This window comes from Phocoena sinus, chromosome 5 (assembly GCF_008692025.1).
Source record: "Phocoena sinus isolate mPhoSin1 chromosome 5, mPhoSin1.pri, whole genome shotgun sequence".
Classification (NCBI taxonomy): domain Eukaryota; kingdom Metazoa; phylum Chordata; class Mammalia; order Artiodactyla; family Phocoenidae; genus Phocoena; species Phocoena sinus.
This window is the reverse complement of record NC_045767.1, coordinates 217,356-240,671: the sequence shown is the minus strand read 5'-3', so window position 1 is coordinate 240,671 and position 23,316 is coordinate 217,356. Positions and strand designations below refer to the sequence as shown.

Genomic DNA, 23,316 nt, shown 5'->3' with positions numbered 1-23,316 from the left:
TCGGGAGGGTTCCCCAACGACACCTAAGCTGATGTGCTCTCACCCCTCTGTGCACCGCCCTGCTCTGCACCACTAGGGGACACGTTTTACTTTATTCTCGGCATTTATCGGAACTGGGAAGTATCTTCTCTATCTACCCACCCGTCCTATCCATCCCCATCCACCCATCCATCTGTTTGCGAAACTGAAGAACAGAACTTCTCTTTGTGGTGAAAATATTTAACATATCCTGGGCTTCCCTAGTGGCGCAGTGATTAAGAATCCGCCTGCCAATGCAGGAAACACGGGTTCGAGCCCTGGTCCGGGAAGATCCCACATGCCGCAGAGCAACTAAGCCTGTGCGCCACGACTACTGAAGCCTACGCGCCTAGAGCCCGTGTTCCGCCACAAGAGAAGTCACCGCGGTGAGAAGCCCGCGCGCCGCAACGAAGACCCGACACAGCCAAAGATAAACAAACTAGTTAATTAAAAAAAAAAAGAAAACATTTAACATATCTTGTTGCAGCCCCCTTGGCATTTCCTCTTCTCTCAACAGTGGCTTCCTGTGTTTGTGGGCTCTGGGCCTCCACTGTCTTCACCGCTATTTACTATCACACTATCTGGGGGTAGGCAAAACAAATGCAGATTTTTTTTCTGATTGAAAATGTCCAAACAGGACTGTAAAAAGCAAACAAACCTGAAGAACTTCAGAAGTATCACTTTTACAAATAAGAAGCGACTCGTTATAGCTTCTATTTACCTCGTTGAAAGACGAGAGGTTGAGTTTTTTGGCAATGAACTTCTTTAGGTGCAGGACTGTGGCCTGGGCTGAGCAGCGGATCCATTTCCGTTTCAAGCCCCGCAGTTTGCTGCTGTTGCATTCCAGACAGATGCTCACCTTCAAGAGAAAGGACACAGCTGGGCAGGCTCATCAAGGGGGACCCTACTGGGCTACTCACTGGAGGCTTTCTTAGATATCTACTGATTCCATTAAATCTAAGAACGCTGACTTTTTTGAAATCATAAATCTGTTTTGACCTAAACACCGCAGAAAAAGAATTTCACTTTCATCTTTTTACACTGTCTTAAAAATCTGTTTACTGTTTGCCATTTTGTGAAATAAAAATCTAACACTATTTATTCTGTCTTATTAGCATAGTACTTTAAAGTAACCCGAGAATTATTTATTGATTGTGGCAGTGTGTGCTGGCCTCAGAGTTAAGCCGACAAGGACTGGAATCCTGTTCTAAAAGCTCCTGGCCGGTGGGACACACACGCATCTCCCCAGAGGCTGTGCTAAGTGCTCGGCATAACGACAAGGAACGACGCGGCACACACACGGCAGGCGCACGGACCCTTCATCGAGGAAGGTCTCCAGAGGAGGTTGAGGAAGACAGCGAACTCACTAGAGAACAGCGCCCTCTGAGCAAAGGCACAAAGTCTGAAGCTCACAGCTCCATCCTGGAAGACCGCGTTCAGTGGGATTAGAGTACTCGGTGTGTGGCAGGAACTTCCAGACAACAAACCAAGGAAAAGTGACTCTCGGATCAGGTGGTGCCTGGCAGACGCAGAAGGGAATGTGCTGAGGAGGGAGAGCCCTGGCCACAGGTGAGAAAGTCCCACCTTGGATACCTCACCTCTCCTCACTCACAGGCAAGTAATTCTCTAGCAACAGCCACAAAAAATGGCACAAGCAGACCCCCAAAATTCAGACAAAAGAATTAACAAAGGAGTTAACTGAAACATGTATGTCTAAAACTACTAGAGGCATGAAAGAAGGAATTAAAAACATAACACACTAAGAATAAAGAACAGGCAGGTATAAAAGATAACCAAATGTAACTTCTAAAAATAAAAAACCTATTCACATAAATTAAAAATGCAATGGATGGTCAAATCACAGATTAGTCTCAGCTGAAGGCAGATCAAGTTTCTGAAAGATCAATTTGAGCAAATTATCCAAAAGAAGCACAGAGACGAAGATATCAATTAAAATAAGAAAACAAAAGAAAGGTAAGAGACGTGCAGACAGATCAAAGAGTCTAACGAACACACCACAAGAGTTCCAGAGGAAAGAAGGGAAAATAAGGGAAAGGCAAAATTTGAGAAATATCAAAGACATAAGTCCTCAAATTCAGGAAGCAAAAGAACCCAAAACAAAGGAAGTAAGAGGAAACCTGCACCCAGACAGACATGGCGACCCCTCAGAACACAGCGGGCCAAGGCCCAGGGCAGCCACAGAGGTGGGCCCACAGGCAGGGCTGGCGCTCAGGCCACTGAGCCCAGACCGTGAGCCGACAGGAAGGAAGAGCAAAATTATCATTCAGGGTGGAAATGAATAAAGTCATCTGCAAACGGAAAGAGAACGTAAGCAGAAGAAGATGTAGCTCAGGAAGAAAAAGTCTGAAGTGGATGGACTGGCTGGGGTTTAGGAGGTGCCCAGGCAGCAGGCAAGCTCTGGTGTCGTTTAGGAGGGACAGAAAGAGACTCATGTTAATTCTGGACTTTTAAAAAATGCATTCATTTTAGAATTTCATTAGCACTAAAATAATAAAAATAGGACATATAGCCTGCTAATCAGAGGCAAAAAAGAGATTAAATAAAATTTATTAATTCTACAGAAGGGACTCAAGGGAGGGGGCACAAAAAATACAAATGGAAAGCACAAACTAAAGCAGAAATAAACCCAACTTTACTAGCAATCGTGGTAAATGTAAAATAACTTGCCAGTTAAATAAATTTTGATTCGATTTTTAAAAAACCCCCAGCTCTCTGCTGTAGAAAGTGTCACATTTAAGAAAGATGTTAAAAAAACTGAAATACCAGGCAAAAATAAAACAGACAGTTGTGTTATTACATAAAACAGATTTCTTAATAAGAAAAATCTCCCTAAGGATGGGAAGCATTTCTAAAGCTGAATGCACCTAGTAGCAAACTTAAGAATGATGAGAAGTAGAAGTCCCCAACGCAGTGGGGGTTTCAGAGTCTCTGTCAGGGATGCTGAATTCTGCCGGCCTCAGGCACACGGGCCAGATGGGCGTCTGTGTCCAGGGCCAAAGCAACAGGCCCAAGACCCCGGCAGGAACCAGCCGCACACAGAACCCTCAACCCACCACCGGTAGCCACGCGGGCACGGGCAGGGCCGCCGGCTGCACTCCTGTACCCCAGCCGGAGAGGCCTCGTGCCCGTCAGAGGTGCTGACCAGGTAGAGAGGGCACAGGCTCCCCAACTACGGGCGTGTCACCCGACGAGGAGGCTCAGTTTGTGTGAACGCAGGGGTGACCATGGAGTATGACCTACGTGGAGGAACTCAGGACGGTAACACGTTTAAACCTTTCACACAATGTTAACCTCTGGACCGTATGAATGTATTACCTGTTTAAACGCACCAAGATAAAGCATGTTTGTAACTTGTTAACCGCTCCACTGCAGTATAATGTACATGCATCTGTTTTAAGTATACCATTCAGGAATTTTTAGTAAATTTAGAGAGGTGGGCAGCCATCACCACCATCCAGTCTGAGGTCAGTCCCATCAGCTCATAAAGACTCTCGGAGCCTTGGCGGTCAACCCCGCCCCACCCCAGGCGGCCACCCCTCGGCCTGTGTCTGTGGACCGGCCTCTCCTGGACGGGCTATAGATGGGATCATACAAGACGCAGTCTTCCCGTCGGACTTCTCTCGCACAGTAAAGCGGTGTGAGACTCAGGTACACGGCAGCACCTTGCACCGCTGACCAGTTCCCACTTGTCAACATCCCCGTCAGCGCCTGTCTTTTTGATTGTAGCCCTCCTGGTGAGTGTAAAATGCTACTTCATTTTGGTTTTAATCGGCATTTCCCTAATGAGTAAAGTTGTTGAACATCATTTCACGGGACTATTAACCATTTGTAATTCTTCTCTGGTGAAACGTCTACTGAAATCTTTTGCCAATTTCTTAATTGGATTGTTTATCTTCTTGAGTTTAAGAGTTATATATTATAGATACAAGTCCTTTTCAGAAATGTGATTTGCCAGTATTTTCTCCCAGTCTGTGGCCTTTTAAAATTTTCTTAATAGAGTCCTTTGAAGAGCAGCAATTTTTTTTTTTTTTTTTTTGGGCTGCACTGTCGTTAGGCCCCTGACCAGGGACTGAACATGGGCCCTCGGCAGTGAGAGAGCAGAGTCCGATCCGTCGGACCAGCAGGGAGGTCCCAAAGCGCAGCAGTTCTTTTCTTTCTTTTCTCAAAGTGCTGCTTGCTTTATGTTTAATTTGTCTTATTTTCTGGCCCCACCATGCGGCACGCAGGATGTTAGCTCCCCGATCAGGGATCAAACCCACACCCCCTGCAGTGGAAGTGTGGAGTCCTAACCACTGGACCGCCAGGCAAGTCCCAGGAGCAGCAGTTCTTAATTTCATGAAGTCATTTTGTCAATTTTATTTCCTGAGTTGTGTTCTTCATTTTGGATCTGAGAACTGCAGGCCTAACCCAAGGCCCTAAACAGTTTCTCTCATGTTTTCCTATAAAGGTTTTCAACTTTTAGCTCTTATATATATATTTTAATCAATTTATTTATTTTATTTATTTCATCTTTGGCTGCATTGGGTCCTTGCTGCAGTGCGCGGGCTTCTCATTGCGGCAGCTTCCCCTGTTGCAGAGCATGGGCTCCAGGCGCGCGGGCTTCAGCGGCCATGGCACAGGGCCTCAGCAGCTGTGGCTCGCAGGCTCTAGAGCGCAGGCTCAGCAGTCGTGGCGCACGGGCCCAGCTGCTCTGTGGCATCTGGGATTCTCCCGGACTAGGGCTCGAACCCATGTGCCCTGCATTGGCAGGCAGATTCCTAACCACTGTGCCACCAGGGAAGCCCCAGCTCTTATATTTTGAGTTAACTTTCGTATGTGGTGTGAGGCAAGGCACAAATGAACCTTTCTGCACGTGGATGTCCGTCCAACTGTCCCAGCACCACTCGAAGAAGACACTATCCTTTCCCCAGTGAAGGGCCATTGCACCTGTGCTGAAAACCAAATGACCCTAAATCTTACGGGCTTATTTCTAGGCTCCAGAACTGGTTCCATTGACTTAAAAGTCTACCTTAACACCTAAAACAAACGTCTTGATTACTGTGGCTTTTTAGTAAGGTTTGATGTTCACATTTTTCAATGCATACTTTAAAAAGTAGTGGGTCAAAAAGAAATCACAATGAACATTTCAAAATATTTAGAACCAAACAGTATAATGGAAACTATATGAAAATTCAACTCAAGAAATTAAGAGAAAGTACAAGAGGGAACGTAGAAAGAGCAGAAGGAAGGAGCGACTGGCGGAAAAGAAAGCGGTTCAGCCTCTGGCAACGACAACCAGAAAGCGGGAGGCATGCTGTGATACCAGGAAGAGAGGCGGAGGAACAGGTGCACAGGCGGCAAGGCCCGAAGACAAGCGCAGAATTCTAGGGGCCGCTCCATGCCCCAAGCACTGAAAACCTAAGTGCAAACAGAAAGTTCCCTAGAAAATATATAACTGATCAAATGAACTAAAAAAGAAACAGAGGATTTGAGTAGGACTGAAATCATTAAGGAAATTTAATTTGTATTGATAGTTAAAAATCTTCCTACTCCTCTCCAAAAGAATTAACCAAGATCTGATGGCTTTATACAGGAAGTTTAACCAAAACAGTCAACAAAACTGATGCTCTTAATCTCATACAAACTCTCCTAGAGAATAAAAATGGGAAAAGAGAGCCTATCCCCAGCTCTGAGACTTACGACCCCGATACCAAAACTAAACAAATGCCTATGAAAAAGGTGTAGGCCAACTCCCGCAAAATGACTGAGAAAATGTCAAAAGACCCAACACACAGGTCCACGAACACAGAAAGCAATCTGCATGTAAAGGAACTGAGAGAGCCACACCCCCCTCCCCGGGAGCTGGAGATGGAAAGGAAACGGCCCGCGGAACCCAGGGAGTCTGGGATGGGCAGCGTGTGGAGGACGTGCCCGGGGAGGCTGGGGCCAGCACCCAGGAGTCCGCGAGGGCTGGAATAATCAGAGCATCAGACAGAAAACAGTGAAATCCTCACCCCGCGGCGTGTGCTATGCACGCGACACGGGACACACTGCCGGTCCTACAGCTGTTCCGCGTCACACGGCACCTACAGGAAGCAGCTACAGGACGCACCTCAAGAAAACTCAAAAGTATAATTTTACCTGAGAAAAGGGAGCTGCACAAAGACACCTGTTCTCTGGGCTCTGCGGTTTGTGGCTACATCATACCACCCAGCTGGGATACCCGCTCGGTAAACAGTCTCTGGAGAGCCCAGCAAGTCCCGCGGCTGCTTTCTAACCCTTCCTGGGCTGAGCGCTTGACGCCCTGTACCGCGCGCTGCCCACGCTCCGGGCCCTTCCCCGCCTGGCAGGCCCTGCTCCAGGCCCAGCCCACCCTCTCCCCTCCTCCCGCGCCCCACGCCTGGAGCCCCTGATGCGTCCCCGCCCCGTGGCTCCGAGCGCCCCGACCCCAGGGCGCCTCAGCCCCACAGGGCGGGGGCCCTCACGGGCAGCACGTGGCGCATCCTGGGGAAAGGCAGGCCAGGTGCCAACCGACCGGGCGCCCCCCTGCCAGCGGCAGGACACCTGATTCCCAAGGGAGCCACGATGCGGGCGGCAGGGACGCTGCCGAACAGGCGGCTGAACAGACTCCCAAGCACGGGCCCTTTGAGCCCTGCCGTGGACGAAGCCACCGGAAGGACAGAGTGTCCTGCAAGGAACAGGCCCGAGACAGCCAGGAGCAGATAGGCCGCCAGGGTCCCGATGCCGGAGAGGAGGCGGGGGGACGGCAGCAGGTGGGGGGGTCAACCCCACGCTCGAAACCGCCCACCCCCGGCACAGGCTGAGGAGGAAGGAGCTGGCCCTGCCCGGCGGGACGGAGGGTGCAGGCTCTCGGGATGAGCGGCCTGGAACTCAAGTAACAACAGAACAACTTATTTGAAAAAGGGAAGAACAGCTGTGAAGGGGTCTGAAGTTGAAGCCCGGGGGCTCAGGGTCCCAGGAGGCAGCGTGGAGAGCAGGGGAGGAGAAGGTGGGACGCCAGACCACCCGAGTGGGAGGAGAAGGTGGGACGCCAGACACAGGATGGTAGCAGAGACGGGCTCCCAAAGCCCTGACCTCCCCGGGACAGGGATCCTGCCAAGTTCCGAACGGGGGAAACAGTGCGCTCCTGAGGAAGGGGAACGTCTGAGGAAACGAACGTCCCGGTTACTGGAAGCCATCTGGCGAGAGCACACGGCTCAGAGCAGTGACAGACCAGGTGCGCGGCGCTCAGCCTGGCACTGACTCTCGCCCCACAGGGATGCAGCGGGGCCCACCCCCCGGGCAGGCTGCTGGCTCTTGAAAGCAACCGATCAAATAGACAAATCTTCGGCACGTTTGGGGTAGAAAAGAAAAGGGAAATATTGGTAACGATAAACACGAACACTGGAGATTGAACGCTGACGGAGCAGGGGTTAAGCGAGAGGGCCCTCCCTGTGCCTGGAGGGGCCGGGCCGGCAGCTCCGACCCCAGATCCCGGCGGGGCCTCCAAGTCCAACAAGAGGTAACCCAGCAGAGCCCAGGAGAGGGGACATGCGGGCCCCAGAGGGGCGCCCTTCACCCCAATGTTTATTCTTCTCTCCATTCACGTGAAACGCATCTGAGCACACCCAGCATTCCACACAGATGCACTTCTACTCCTGTGATGCTTGTGGAAATGTTTTAGCAACACAAGCATATAAACTGGAAAATTAAGGTTCCGTTTTTCCATTCTTATACCTAAACCACACTATTTAATTATGTCTTTAATAAATATAAGCGTACACATCCTCACGTTTTACTTATTAAACATACATGCAGTGATTAGAATACGTATATATATGTAGAAAGGTGGCTATAAGCAGACCTTGCTTTATTGTGCTTTGCAGGTACTGTGTTTTTTATGAACTGAAGATTTGTGGCAGCCCGTGTTGCCAGATGATGACCAATTTTTAGCAATAAAATATCTTTTAATTCAGCAATGCACGTTGATTTTTAGACATGACGAAACTACACACTAAACACAGTACCGCACGGTGGAAACATAACTTACATGCGCTGGGAAACGCCCAAAATTCACAACTTGTTTTACATAGTGGTCTGGCACCGAACCGCAGTGTCTCCCGAGGTGTCCGTCTGTGTAAATATGTGTGTGGGTAGCTATGCTACATATATACCCTGATACAGCCAATGCCCCTAAGTTTTCGTGGCTATTCCCGAGCTTTTCCTCTCCCAGATGAGGCTCAGAAGCCACTGGTTAAATTCCTATTTATAATAAACGGTTAAAGTCACAACCACGGAGATTAATTTGGGGAGAACTCACATCTCAACACCAACCTTCCATCCAGAAACATCCAACTATTCGGTTTTCTCTTACGTTCTCCCATAAGAAGAGCGTGTCTTTGTTTCAGCCTCACACATTTCTCGTTAGGCGGCCTCAGCGTTTTTATTAGTTATGTGAACAAGGCCGCCCACAGCGTCTGACAATGACACACTGGTCCCATCACCCGAACGAGCAGTTTCCCTGCGCTGTCTGAGGTGCCACGTCACAAGACGTGTAATCTGAGAGCCACGGCGCGCCCAGCTCACCTTCTCCCGTCTCCTAACTATTTGGGCTGGATCCCCCAACTCATGCTGAGTGACAGCTGAGAAGGGACATTTTCTTGTTCTGACACTCATGAGACAACTCTGTTCCATCATGAAGTGTGACGACTGCTGTAGCTGTCGAGTCAAGGTACCCTAATAAAAAGATCCATAGACATGGATACGGGATTTTATCAAACTTTTGTAGCATCACTCTGATGATTTAGTTTTCCTTTTTTAATCTGATAATGTAGTAAGTGACAGATGAATAGCGCCCTCAAGGTTACATTCTCACTTTATTTTGCATGGACGATGCCTGCCCCACATTCTCCACAGGACAACCCGGGGTTGGGGTCGGGGGGAGCTGAAGACACCCACGGCGGGTGGAGGCCGAACTTTAAAACTTTTTATACCTAAAATGTTCCACAGTGAGTATGCATTACTTTGGCAATTAAAAAAAGAAGGGAATGGGAATTCCCTGGTAGTCCAGTGGTTAGGATTTGGTGCTCTCCCTGCCGAAGGCCCTGGTTCGATCTCTGGCCTGGTCGGGGAACTAAGATCCCACAAGCCACGCCGCACGGCCAAAAAAAAGGAAAGAAAGGTAAGTAACGGAAGGAATTGGAAGGAAAAACTAAGAAAGTTGCTGACGTTTTAGCGTCTGTACTGTCTGTCGCCCTCGGCCTCCTTCTTTGTTAAAGGAGAAGCGCCCCTGGGAGGGCGGGGGCCGAGGCAGCGCCCACCTGCTCGTCGCTCCTGTGGTAGTCGCCGTCCTCCTCCTGCTTCTCTTCTGCCGCTTCTTTGTTCGAACTGTCATCTGCTTTGGTTTCTCCTTTTAGCAAAAACAGAAAATACTGGGTCATGAATCCAAAGTGTTAAACCGTTGTTTTTTAACTCTACCGTACACTTGAACGCTATAAAAACCCACTGTATTAAGAGTTTGCACACGTGAGAGCTGGGGAAGCGCTGCTCTCCACGGTGCTTTACGCGCTGCGCCCTCGGGGCTAGTGGCACGTGTCCGGGCAGAGGTGCCCCACCAGCCCAGCAGCACCGACGCCTCACGCCTCAACTACGCCAGGCAGCGAGCCATCCCCGAACTCTCACTGTTCCGGCACGGCTTTAAATGTTAAGACCCCACTTAGGGAAAGGCGGGATTCCTGGCTCCCTAGCTGCCTCTTGGCCTCGCCTCCCCGGGGGGCCCGAGCTCGCACAGTCTGCAGCCCCCGCTTCCCAGGCCGACAGCCAAGCCTCTCCCTGCTGCTCACACTGCTAGAAAAGCACACGGCGGACTAAAGGGGTTTCGGAATCTGTGTGGTCCATGGCGTCAAAGATTCAAATAAGTTGTTATGATACGTACAGATTCTAAAGCACCATTAATTTTACGTCACAGCCAAAGTGGAGTTTGGCCATTCTGTGAGAAAACAGACAAAGCCGGGAGAAGAGCCCTGGGAGGCCCGCCGTCTGAATGCCCGTGCGCCCTCCACACCCCACCTCCAGGCACCTTCGGGTACCCCCTCAGGCTTCCTCTCACTGGCCCACCACGTAACCCCTCAGTTGGAGACCCCATTTCTCAGCACCACCTAAGTGACACTGACGACTGCCCGCACCTCTGTCAAGGACCTGTGTGGGGAGTGGAGGGACACAAGGGATTCTTAGCAAAAGGTCTAGCAAATAAAACCCAGCTCACTCACCATTTCGATGGGAATCTAGGTGCTGTTTTGCAGAACAGGTCTCCCCCTTGATGTCTCCAGGCACTTCCAGGCCTAATTTGTGGTAGAATTCCCTCTGTTTTCTCATTTCCGCTATTAAAAATTAATATATAATCCTTAATCTTAGGTAGGCAACGGATCACATTAAAATTCTGCTCACAAGTATCACATGAAGAAAACTGAAGATTTGGATTAAAAGTCTGAAGGCTTCTACTCATGAGAAAATGACAACTTTGGACTGTGCCCCCTCAAATTTTGGAGCAGCTACCAGCTGTGGGCCGTGGGGCGCGTCCCGGGTCGGGGCCTGAGCCCCCCAAGTGGGGGTGCTGCCGGTTCTCTGGATGTGCGTTCACAGCCCCGCAGGCCCCTCCTAGGCAGGGCTGCCGTCCCCACCGCTGCTGTGGCCGCCCCTAGGCGTGCCCGACGGGGGGGAACCAGTACTCCCTGGCGTCTGTGGCTGGCGGTCACAGCTCGCTGAGTCCTGGAGGCACGGAGCCGCCCACCACAGGGGAAGGGTCCCTACTGAACGGGGGCGACGGGCACCACGCGGCCTCCTGCCCTGGCCGTCGGCCTCCAACCGCTGAGTGGGGACTGGGCCGGGCGGCGAGAGGACAGCTGGTCCAGGCTGCACCCTCGTACGTTCCTGGGAAGGGCCGACTCCGTGACACAAGGTGGCTACTGATGTACAGTTCACACGCACGTAATGAAGCAACAGTCAACGCCCAGGGCCACACGGGAGGTAGCAAAGGAAATTTAAACCCAAGCTGCTCAAAGCAATAACGTATAAATCATGCTGTGAAAAATATTTATGTGCAGGTGACCAAGGAAAGCTCGGTGGCACTTTTCGCCTGCACGTTTGTCTCGCCTAAACACCACGAGCTCCGCAAGGGCCAGGAACATGCCTTGGTTGCTTCCTGGACCCACACAGACACTCCAAAATACCTGATTGTGCAGGAAAAAATAAAAGCGTGAGGCAGCGGACCCGGACGGAAAGAGGGAGGCCTCTCCGGACTGCACTGAGCGCAGGCCGGCCCAGAGCCGGGGCGTTGGAACCAAAGACGGCGAAACCACGAGTCTGTGAAGTCTGGGATCAGCTTGAAAGGAAACGTTTCCCTTAAACAGTCACATAAATGCCGGCAGAGCAATGAAGCCCTGAAACGCACTGCTGGTGGTGGGAGCCCGTTCCTATCTGTCCTTCAGGGAGGGCAGGGTCTGCAGGTAACAGCCCCCCTGATCAACGCGAAGAGGGACTCCTCACCTGACAGGTGGACAGGATGCCGCTTCACACACGGGCAGACACTGCACTTGGAGCGCAGTGAGGGTCTGCGGCCGCCCCGCGTCAAGCGAGTCTGTTGGCACCTTTTTCCAACAGCATCTGCTCACTTTGGGTCCCGTTTTGGTAATTCTCGAAGTACTTCAAACTTTTCCATTATTGTTTTATTTGTTATGGTCTCTGTGATCAGTGATCTTTGATGTTACTATTTTAATTGTTTTTTTTTGTTTTGTAGTTTTAATTAAAAGATGTATACTGCTTTTTAGGCATAATGCTATCGCACATTTAACAGACTGCAGTATAGTGTAAACGTAACTTTTTTATATGCACTTGTGTATGATCTGTGTGATTCACTTTATTGCAACATTCGCTTTACTGCGACGGTCTGAAACCGAACCTGTGGTATTTCCGAGGTCTGCCTGTACCTGGTTTTAATTTCCATTTCTTTAATTTTCACCTATAAGAATGAAAAAGGATTGAAAAATAACAATACTCAATGTCAGATATACACAGGTGTAGAAATGTCAACTGGGATAACTTTTCAGGAAAGTACCTCAGCATATATATAAAAAATATTTTAAAACTTAACTGCTGACCCAAAAGTCCCTACTGCTAGTGATGTATCCCAAGGAAATAACCGGGTAAGGGCATAAGAAGATAAAACCTTATTTGCAACAGTGAAGTATCAGAAACAACCTAAATGCTAAGTGTCTGACAACGTGGGCTGGGCCAATCAGAAGAGCTGACTCCCGGGGCTTCGCTGGTGGCACAGTGGTTAAGAACCCGCCTGCTAATGCAGGGGACTGGGTTCGAGCCCTGGTCCGGGAGGATCCCACATGCCGCGGAGCAACTAAGCCCATGCACCACAACTACTGAGCCTGCACTCTAGAGCCCGCAAGCCACAACTACGGAGCCCGAGTGCCACAACTGCTGAGCCTGCGCTCTAGAGCTCGCAAGCCACAACTACTGAGCCTGCGCTCTAGAGCTCGCAAGCCACAACTACTGAGCCTGCGCTCTAGAGCTCGCAAGCCACAACTACTGAGCCTGTGCTCTAGAGCTCGCAAGCCACAACTACTGAGCCCGCGAGCCACAACTACTGAAGCCCGTACGCCTAGAGCCCGTGCTCCACAACAAGAGAAGCCACTGCGATGAGAAGCCCGTGCACCGCAACGAAGAGTAGCCCCCGCTCGCCACAACTAGAGAAAGCCCGCCCATCAATGAAGACCCAATGCAGCCAAAAATTAAATAAATAAAATGAAATTTATTTTAAAAAAGAAGAAGAGTTGACTCCCCGCCAGACTCATTCTGTCCCAGAAGACATTTCCAGACAGGGCCACAGAGCCTCAGAACCCTTGTCAACACCACACTGGAGATACCACTATCATCCACTACTGACAGCTGACACGCAAGATAAATCTAACTTATCTGCTACGCTGGGGTAAGAGAGTGGGCCATTTATTCAGTGGATACTTTGCAGCCAACAGAAAAGATGACACAGATCATATTTATGGATGCGGGGCAGCTCTACAACAAACTGTTATGAGAACATTACAGACAGAGTATGACCTCATTTTGGGGTGAAAGTGATGATAGTGGTAAGACTAGGACGCTGTGAGGTCAGGGGAGGGAGGAAAGGCTTATAAAAAGTACCACCACCCTGGGCACACGTACGCCACTGCACCACAAACCTCGGGGTCATCACAACAGATGCAGAAGCACCGTCTGCTGGAATCCAACACCCACCCCTGACAGACAGCAGCCGCGCCTGGTGAAGGGCACGCGGGAGCCTGCAGCCGACTTCAGGCCTGCGGGTCGGAGACTGAGCGCCTCCCCGGGGTCAGGAACAGGACGGGTCCCACATCACAGAGCTCTAGCCCGGGGCTGGCAGACGCTGCTGTGAAGCACAGACAGTGAACTGGGGCTCTGCATGCTGAACATCAGAACTGAGGCATTTCATCAGTACTTACGCAACAGAAGAGGGAACGGAATTTTTACTGAGGAAACTGAAATAGATATATATTCAATACCATATGTACACAGGCATACATATCGGGTGCACTGCTGCCATTATTATTTTGAACAAACTGTTATCTATTAGATAAATGAAGAATAAGAAAATTAAGCGTCTTTATTTTACCTTCACTTATTTCTTCTTTGATGCTCTTCCTTTCCTTAGTAGGTCTGAGTTTCCGACCTTTATCATTTTCCTTCTTTCTAAAGAACTTCTTTTAACAACATCTCTAGAAGGCAGGTTTACTGGCAACAAATTCCCCCAATTTCTCTTTGTCTGAGAAAGTCTTTACTTCTCCTCACTTCTGGAGGGTAATTTCTCAGGGTACAGAATCCTGGGCTGCTGGTTTTTCTCTCAACACTGTAAATATCTCACTCCACTCTTTGCTTGCAAGGTTTCTAAGGAGAGGTCAGATGTAATTCTTATCTCAGTTCCCCTGTAGGTAAAGTGTACCCCTCCCCTCCAGCTCCTTTCGGGACTTTTTTCTTTATCTTTGACTTTCTGTACATTGAAACTGACATGCCCAGGTGTAATTACTCTGGCATTTGTCCTGCTGGGTGTTCTCTGGGCTTCCTGGATCTGTGGTTTGGTGTCTGACATTGATTTGGGGAAATTCTCAGTTAAAATGTTTCAGTATTTCTTCTGTTCTTCTCTGTCTTTTCCTTCTGGATTTCCCATTATGTCACACCTTCACCCCACAGTCCTTAGATGTTCTGTTCTTTCAGCCTTTTCCCTTTGCTTTTGGCTTTTCAGGGAGTCTGTCGAGATGTCCTTTCGCTCAGAGGTTCCTTCCTCAGCCGTGTCCACTCTAATCAGCCCATCAAAGGCAACCTTCATTTCTGCTGCAGGGCTCCGATCTCTGGTGTTCCTTTTCGGTTCTTCCTTAGGATTTCCACCTCTCTGCTCACACTCCCCTTATGTCCTGCGTGCTGTCTACTTTATCCATTAGAGCCCTCAGCACGCTGACCACAGTTGTCTTGAGTCCCGGTCTGATAATTCCAACATCCCTGCCGTGTCTGGTTCTGATGCGTGTTCCATCTCTTCAGATTCTGTTTTTTGCCTTTTAGCATGACTCGTCGTTTTTTTCTTGTTAGCTGGACATGACACTGGGTAAAAGGCACTGCTGTGAATAGGCCTCAGTGCTGTGGTGGTGGGTGGCGGGGACAGGACACCCCACAGCCTTGACCACGGTTGTCCTCGGTGAGCTTGAGCCTCTGGACTGTGAACCTCGCTCATGCTTCTCAGGTTTTCCTCCCCACTCGGGCGGGACAAGGTGGCTGAAGTTGGGTCTTTCCTGCCCCCAGGCCAGTTTTGCTCCGATAATAGCCCAGCAGGCAAGGTTGTGGTTAACTGGGTCCCCGGAGGTCAGGTCTTCTTCAGACGTACCCGGGGCCTGGGGCACTTCTTTCCCCTCCCCTGCTGGGGGAACCTGGTCGGGTTCCTGGAGACGAACCTCACAGCATCGCGGGGCTCGCTGTGAGACCAGCCCCCGGGCAGGTCTCAACTCTCGGACTTGTCTACCAGGAGCCTCAGCGACCCCTCAGTCACAGGTCAGTCTCTCCTGCCCAGGCTCTGGCTCCTGGGCGTTTCTGGTCCTGAGTCTGCGGCAGGCAGCCGTGCGCCCCCGCGTCTGTGGTCAGTGCCCCATCTCGGGGGCAGCGGCTGGCCCTGCACCCTCCTCTCTTACAGTCTAAGAACTGCCGATTGTTCAGCGCGTTCTGCCTCTTACTTGTCGTCGGGACGAGCGGAGACTTCTAAGCTCCTTAGGTGAGGCACCAGCCACCTGAAGTCACGAAGTTAAAAACACAGTAGTAATACCCGAGCGTGAACTTTGCAGTGCGGCCACTAACGAGAACGGACGCCTGTCGGGTGGCGGATGACGTTTGTTTAGTGGGGTAAAAAGTGCGTGCTGCTTAGCGCCAAAACTGACCGCCCATGTCCATCTGCAAGGAGACCTTACATACTTCACCTTGAAAATGCCTTTGCACACAGAAATACTGACCTCAGTCCAGATCAGTCGTCCCTCAGAAGGCGCTGAGGGAATTCTATTAGATTCTTCTCTTGGGATTTGCCTTTGTTCCACAGACTGATCACTTCCCAGTGGAGGTCAGGTGGATGCCCCTCGACTGCACAGCTAAATGGATTCTGAAACACGGAAGCTGCTTCACCTGCACCAGGCCCCAGACTCCACCAGGGCTGTTTGCTGGGGCTCAGCAAACAGGTCTGCTGTGAGTCTAGGGGATGGTCTCCGTTCCCCCTGAGCTGCCGACAGCCCGGGGCGTCCGCACGGCAGCTGGACGGGGCTTGCGATTCAAGAGACGTTAGTTGTTGAAAACTTCCCAAGTTGTAGGTTTTGCATTTCAGTATTGCTCTTCCTTATGACATTAGGCTGGATTCATCAAGAAACATTATTAGGTCTTTAACAAAAGCAAATTTCCACAGCCATTCGGTGTGATGTTGTTAAAGGTGTTTCTTTTCATTCAGAAAAACTTCAATCTGCCCTTAGCTCAAAAAAACAGAAAAACACACACACAACAAAAAACCTACCACCGCCAAGGCATCAAAATATTGTGCGGCTGTGACAAGGGAAGTCGGGATACTCAGCTTTTAACTCTGACAAAAATTCACACAAATGATCACATCCCAAAGCGCGAATGGATTCCACCACGGACACCACTGGTTCAGGACATACGAAAGATCCGAGTGTCTTCTGCAAAGTGCCTGCTGGTTGATGAGTACCGTGATGAGCCTTCACAGTTTAGTCAATTTGTTCAACCAGGTATTTCCCTGACCCCCACACACGTTCACCAACACGGCTGTGACACATCTCAACAGAACCCACTTCAGGTTGTACTGAATTAGCATCTTCTCAACTTCCTGGAAAACCCTCTCTCCTGCAGTTGTGCCCCGTGGACTCTGCGCAGAGGCTCATTCGCCCGTCACGTCAAACGCACCCAATAAACACTGCGCAGATCGGAGACTCCGGAGCCGAGGAAAACCACTCAAGCTGCCCGCCTCGCTTCCGAGGGCTGGCGTTGCCCCTAACCGTCAGCTCCCTGAGCGACGGTTCCTGCCACGGCTCCTGTTCTCCAACAGGCTTGCTTCCTCTGGACCGGCTTCCTCAGCTGCTGCAATCAAGCAACATTTCACCAACTCATCACCAGCAAGTGATTTTCCTTGCGTGGCCAACAAACGAGCCGACCAGAAGCCTACTCGGAGTGCAGCCTTATAGGTTATTCTTATTTTTGTGAAGAAATCCTGCTGTGATGAGACATTCCACTGTAAATTTTCAGTTCTTTCTAAAAGTTGCTTTCCTGAGTGCTTAGTCTGATGCCAACACATCTTATGACTTTCTGTTTTAACACAGATGTAGTGTCACCACAAGATAAACAGATGCTTCCCCGCTGACAATGACAATCCAAGGACAAGACCACCCACCCGTCACCATGGCTGAAAAGCTGGACGCTTCTCCCCTTGTCTTGATGCGGTGGGTGCTGGTAATACAGCCTCCACAGCGTTTGTGCCGACGGGGCCGGTCCACCTGCTGCAGATGCTCCAGCCGCCAGTGAGTGTGAGACAAACGTGCGTCCCTGAATGAGCGGGGCTGTGTTCCAGCAAACTATCCGTGGACGGAGACATCTCAACACAAAACTTTCACGTCACAAAATATTCTTTTTCTCTTGATTTTTTCCAACTATTTAAAAACGTGGGGACTTCCCTGGTGGTCCGGTAGTTAAGAATCCACCTGCCAATGCAGGGGACACGGGTTCGATCCCTGATCCGGGAACTAAGATCCCACGTGCCGCAGGGAAACTAAGCCTGCGCTCCGTAACAAAGAGCCCGTGCACAGCAAAACACAGCGAGGACCCAGCACAGTGAAAAAAAAGAAAAAAGAAAAAAGTGAAAAACACTCTTGGCTCAGGAGCTGCACGCGACAGGCAGGGCCAGGTCTGGTCGGCAAGGGGTCTGCCGGCTCCTGCTTCAGCCAGCGCGAAGAGGCAAGAGAAAGAGACGCAGGTGCAGCTGCTTGGCGGAGCAGCCCTGCTCCAGAATAAAGCCCTCAGACGTACTCACCCACGTCCACAAAGTTTGTAACAGAACATTCACTGCGCCCCTCCCCAGGTTAAAGCAAAAGATGACACACGTGAAGTGTCAGTCAGGAGAGGAGCCTGGATGAACGGGAGGGGCCCCAGCAGCCACCGTCGAGACCCCGGAGAGGAGCAGCTGCAGCCGCGCGAGCGTGTGTCACACAAAATAGGTCACGGATAAAGTTTACAGGTAAAGATGCTGCCTCGGGGAAAACGGGCTTTCCTAAATTATAAAAACAAAAAGAAACAAGAAACAACTAAAAAACTCATTTTCCACCTAAAAGGCTTCATCTACAAGGGAACAGAGAAACACAGTCTACCGGCCACAGGCTGGATCCAGAAAGCCAAGCCACTTTTTATTTCCCAAAATTCGTGAGAGGATGCATGCCGGAAGTGAAGCCCCCTGCCACAGGGTAGGCAGCTCGAAGGGGCTGCAGAGCAGGAGGGCATCCTCCAGACACCCCGGGCCCCCAGGGTCACTGCTCTGTCTCGGGTGAAATGTGCTCCGGACTCTCTGGAGGACCCGGAAGAGGGCCCATCTCAGAAACCAGCTTTACAAGCTGGCCCAAAACCAGAGAAACTGCAGACAGCCCACGTTCAGAAAACAGCCCGCTGCTACGGACTTGGATACTACAGCAATCTTTTAAAGAGCAACAAAGGACCAAAAGTTTGAGGAAACAGAGGAATGGATTATTTGCCTACCCAGAAAGCACCCTGGACTGAGGGCAGAGCTCAGGCTGCCCTGGGCATTAGTGTGAACTTGGGGAATTCTGGAATCCCTCCGGTTCTTCCACTTCAGGGTGGCGATCACGGCTACAGGCTGCCTGTGGAGACGACGAGGGGACGCGTGCACAGGACAGGCTCGGCAGAAGTCGGCAGTCTTACACCCGCCCTCTTCCCTCACAAGCCAAAGCTCCACTGAGAACGCGCCACCGTGCTCCCCACGCGCCGACTGCTGGCCTGAGACACCACCGCCCCCGGGGGTGAGCCGAGACCCTGCAGACCGGCTCCAGGGAGCCAAGTGGGCAGTGCCCGCCAGCCACAGATCGAGGAGGCCTTGAACTTCAAAAAGGACGTAACTGCAATAACCTGAGAACAGTAAATGCTCAAAGCCATCTGATCGGGGCTGGAGCGGCTGGGAAACCAGCTCATTTTCTGTAAACAAATAAAGGAAAACTTCACACGTTTGTTCTGCTGTTCTGTACAGAGTGGATCTCGGGAAACCAAGCCAGGGAGCGTGTCTTTATGGAGGCCTCCCCGCCATCAGTGGAGGCGGGTGACGGAACAGGGGGCGCGGTCTGGCTGCCTCCAGGCCTCACGGGCTCTGAGGGGCCTGGCTGGCAGGACCACATCTGCGAGGGCCCCGTCTGGGCAGAGTGACACTGGAAGGCGCCAGAGTCCGACGGGGCCTCTTGATCCCACCCACACACAGGAACGTGGAGACAGGAGGGGCCAAGGGGGGGGACCCGCGTGGACCTTGACTGAGACCAACTAAACCCCGAGAGACGGGAACGCCTCACCCACTAGGACCTGATGCAGTAAGGAATCAGTACTGTCATCTCGGTTTACAAAGGTGCTGTAGCTCCGAGTTTTAAGAAAAATCCTTCTCTTTGGGGAATGAATGGCAACGTTTCCAGATGAAACAACAGGAAGGGTGGGGGAAGGAGGTGAACAGGTTTCACCACAAGCTGACAACTCCTGACCTGGATCATAAATACATCGAGTTCTTTACGGGATCTTGCGTGTTGCACACTGCAAATATCCTGTAACGATTTCGATCGGTGTCAGCACTTTATTCTCCTGCAGTCTTTGCCTTTCCCCAGCACTAGAAAACCCTTCAAATGTCCGAATGTGATTGTTTTTATCTACATTTACTCAAGAAATTTGAACTCCTTTTTTATGAATGAATTCTACGAACAATGAAAGAAGACTTTAACGATATCACTCCCTAGGTTGTGTCTTAAAGATCAGATGTGACATCCACTGACCTAACCGAATAAGCCTGTACTTGAAATTATAACCCTCTTCTGAAACACAGTGGTGAGAAAACACTGCCCAAATGAATTGCTAACGTATCTTATCTTTGAAAGAAAGTTGTGCCTACCTTTTATTAGCTGGCACTGCTTCACCAGCCACTGCCCACACTGAACAGATTTCTGAGGCCTGTGTCCCCGCCCGCCCCCCCAACAAGGGCAGGACAGTCTCAGTGTTCAGAACTGCAGAAAAGTTTTAAAAAGAACAGCCGTTTCCACTTTCAGGATATTTGTACCACAGAGTATTTCTTCTCAACTCTCATAGATTTGACTTTAACTACAGTTAAACTTCACTGACACAGGGTTCCCGGCCTCACCTCCAGGCGGCACAAGTGAGAGGCCACCCTGTGCCTCCTGAGCGAAGTGGGAGGTGTGATGATGGATGAAGCCGGCCAGCACACGGCCCCCACCTGCCCCGGGCCCCAGGCCAGCGGCTCGGCGGAAACTGCACCGACTGGACGGCCGGCCGAGCGAGACGTCCCAAGCCAGGACCCCGGAGAGAAAAGCCCCTCAAAGGCCGTGCTGCAGACGCAGAAGTCCAGGTGGATGCTCTGACACTTACCTTCTTGGAGGCCTGGGACCAATTTGTAAACAATATCTTGCATGGTTCTGTCATGACTGGCAAAAAGAACAGAACAGGTGGGTTAGCCAGAAGCGTCAATTCTCTAATTCTCGAACGTTTTCCATTTAACAATAATAAACTCCACAATCACAAATTTGGAGTTTTGGTTGAATTTTGCTTCTAGTTTGCACTTCAGAACAAGTCTGTGCTAGCAAAAGTGACACATGGCCGGAAGGAACCCGTTGTTCAATTTGGGCTCTATATGCTTGTGAACATTTCAAATAAGGAGGAGGACACAGGCAAGATCCTTCGGTGACCAGCTCCCTCTGCCCGCTGGGCTTCTCAAGTCCTAACAGGTATCAGGCAGCCTGGGCTGTGCCAGACCAAAGGGAGTTTCTCACACTTTCCTGACCAGGGTCCGCGCCAAGAAATACCTTTCACACTCCCGTGTACCTGAACGCGTGGGGCGTGCGCACACACAGAAGCATAAAACACAGCTGGCCTCCAGCAGACACGACACCCTCCGAATTTGCTACTAAAGCCACCAGCTTCTCAAAAAGCTCGTCCGACCCACAAGACCAGGACGCTGGGCAGAACCGCTGCCACACGGCTTGACATCGGGCTGGCTGGTTCCTAGGTCCTGACCTGGGAGCGGCCTCTCCCTCCCACGACACCCCCAACTCGGGGGTCAAAGTGCAGCCGGCCCCCTCCTTCAGCCCCGCCCCTCCTGGCAGGGCGGCCCCCATCTGCCCCGGGCCTCAGGCCAGCGCCTCGGTGGAAACTGCACCGACTGGGCGGATGGCCGGGCGGCCGGCCGAGCAGGGCGGCGCGAGGCTCGGGGCGAGGCCCCGGGCCGCTTACCCGATGTACTGCAGGGGGTGGCTCTGGTGGATGACGATCCTGCACGTGGGGCACGTGTTGTTCTCCTCCAGGTACTTCACCAGGCAGCTCCGGCAGACTGCAGGGAGCGCGCACGTCAGGGCGATGCGCGCGCACGCCAGAGGGGCGGGGCGCGCATCAGAGGGAACGGGAGCGCGCACGTCAGGGAGCGCGTCGGAGGGGTCTCCGCTCCTCCCGGTAGGGCTCCCCGAGGCCACAACGGGACACTGGTGACAGGCCCGCCGCCCGGGTCCACCACCACGGAGGAGCATCAGCTGCCCCTGGACAGAGCTGAGGCCCAGAAACAGGAGGGGAAACTGGAGGAGCAGCTGAGGGGGCCGCAGATGCGCCTTCACGTCCTGTCACAGGGGCTCCGCCACAGGGGCTCCGCCACAGGGGCGATCAGTTACATTCTAGAAGTTAGCCTGAAAGATCACCGGATTTCTTTGTAGGACAAAATGAGATAAAATTTGCTGAATATAACATATAATACTGCCAGCCAATATCTTAAAATACAATTAACTTTAAAATAAAAATTCTGTCAAAACTGGCAGATATTTTATTTTCTAAACTGAAAAATACAGGATCAAAACTCGTCAGTGTGAGAGGATTCGTTTTACTTTAGGAAGTGCCTGCCCCTCGGCATCCTGGGCCGGCCTCACAAGAGGACCCAGCCTCCAGGTGAAGGCTGCAGCCTGCTCGGCAGGGGCAGGGGCGGCAGGGCTTAAAGTAAGGCGCGCCCAAGGTCAGCGCCAGCTCGAAGTCTAGACCTCCAAACACCCACCGGCCTGAGGGGCAGACGAGCAGACTCCTCTGTCTACAGAGTTTAAGGAAGTCACTTGCAAACGGCAAAAATAAGCATTTCTGCCCACTAGAAACGAACATTCTGTCGTACCACACGTAACGGTTTAGTTGTTATATCGAAATACCTAAATTTTCCTGTTTTTATTCAGCTTTCTTAAGTGACATGTCTACTGAAATTACCCACAGTGTTTTAACTTCAGACAATTTTTCTCATTTATCTTCAAGATCTCCTTTATTCCTGCTGCCGTGTCCTGCTGTGTACTTGAGCTAAAAGCTTTTGGTAAAGAAAGCCAAAGTATCAAAGAGCACACAGGACATTCCGCACATACGTGTGTGCACTCAGTCACTGCTCCCCGCCACGGCTGTCTAAGGCCACGTTCTAGAATATTCTGCACATACATGTGTGCAGTCACCGTGCCGCCCCACCCCCACCCCCGGCTAAGGCCACGTTCTAGAATTTTCCACACATACACGTGTGCAGACACTCGGTCACCGTGGTCGCGTCGATGAGATACCCGCTGCACAGGCGGCAGGTGATGTGGGCGTTTATGTCCCAGAGTTTAATCTTTCTGGTCAACATCTTTGGCTTCTGCAAGAAAAAAACACGTATTAACTAATACACGAAATGGTGTGATGTTTCATCAAAGGTTCGGGTTCAGCGGAAATCAAGCTACAGTCTGTGTGTCCAGGAGGACCTCAGCGTGAGCAGGGCTGAGGCCAGGTTCCCGCCCTGCGGCCCTGCTTCCACCATGAGACAGGCAACCACCCGGCCGCCCCTGGAGGACTGGGTCATCCTGGCCCCAGGGCAGCGCTGGGCCGCAGACACGCTGCCGCTTCTCGCTTCTCCCCCTTCTGGGCCCCCGGGCCCTCTCTTCCTGCTCAGAACCCCGCGAGGCCAGCTGGTGAGGTGGCGCAAAGCAGGGGAGGTTTGTGGAGCAGTGGGCGGAGAGGCCAGGGAGCAGGTGGGCCGAGCTGAGTCTGGGTCTAGGCAGAAGAAAACGTGGTCTCTCTGGAGCTCTGGTTCCTCCGTAAAGCCGACCACATGGGAGCAGCTAAGGCCCCCCCACCCTGGCAAGCACAGCCCACAACACGGCATCGTAAAAGTCCAAACGTCTGTGCACTGAAGTGTGGACGCGTCGTCTCTGCGCCGAGGGGCGGGTGCCCTCCAGAGCTGTGGTGGCTCTGACTGGCTCTCCTGCCAGGCCGCAGGCTCACGAGGGCAGGGTCTTGTCATCTGACCCAGTACAATGCTGTGCAGCAGGGGAAACAGTCCCGAAGACACCATGTTCTACCCAACACCTGTGTGTCACCTCACATGGCAAAAGGCCCCTGAGGCGGGAGCCGGCCCTGGAAGCCCCAGCA

At 51.5% G+C, this 23,316-nt stretch overlaps 1 protein-coding gene across 7 annotated transcripts in view; it reads right to left on the bottom strand.

Annotated features, from left to right (window-relative positions):
• PCGF3 (polycomb group ring finger 3) overlaps positions 1–23,316 on the bottom strand; it is a 55,425-nt gene that overhangs the window by 13,343 nt on the left and 18,766 nt on the right. For 6 of the 7 annotated variants that reach the window (XM_032632278.1, XM_032632276.1, XM_032632275.1 and 3 more), the window contains 6 exons: positions 22,426–22,543; positions 21,133–21,229; positions 20,272–20,327; positions 10,287–10,397; positions 9,339–9,427; positions 740–877 (listed from right to left, as the gene is read on the bottom strand). In XM_032632278.1, coding sequence (XP_032488169.1) covers positions 740–877; positions 9,339–9,427; positions 10,287–10,397; positions 20,272–20,327; positions 21,133–21,229; positions 22,426–22,534 — 600 coding nt within the window. In that variant the 5' untranslated portion in view covers positions 22,535–22,543. The remainder of the gene's footprint in view (positions 1–739; positions 878–9,338; positions 9,428–10,286; positions 10,398–20,271; positions 20,328–21,132; positions 21,230–22,425; positions 22,544–23,316) is intronic. The other variant, XM_032632279.1, reaches the window with a different exon arrangement.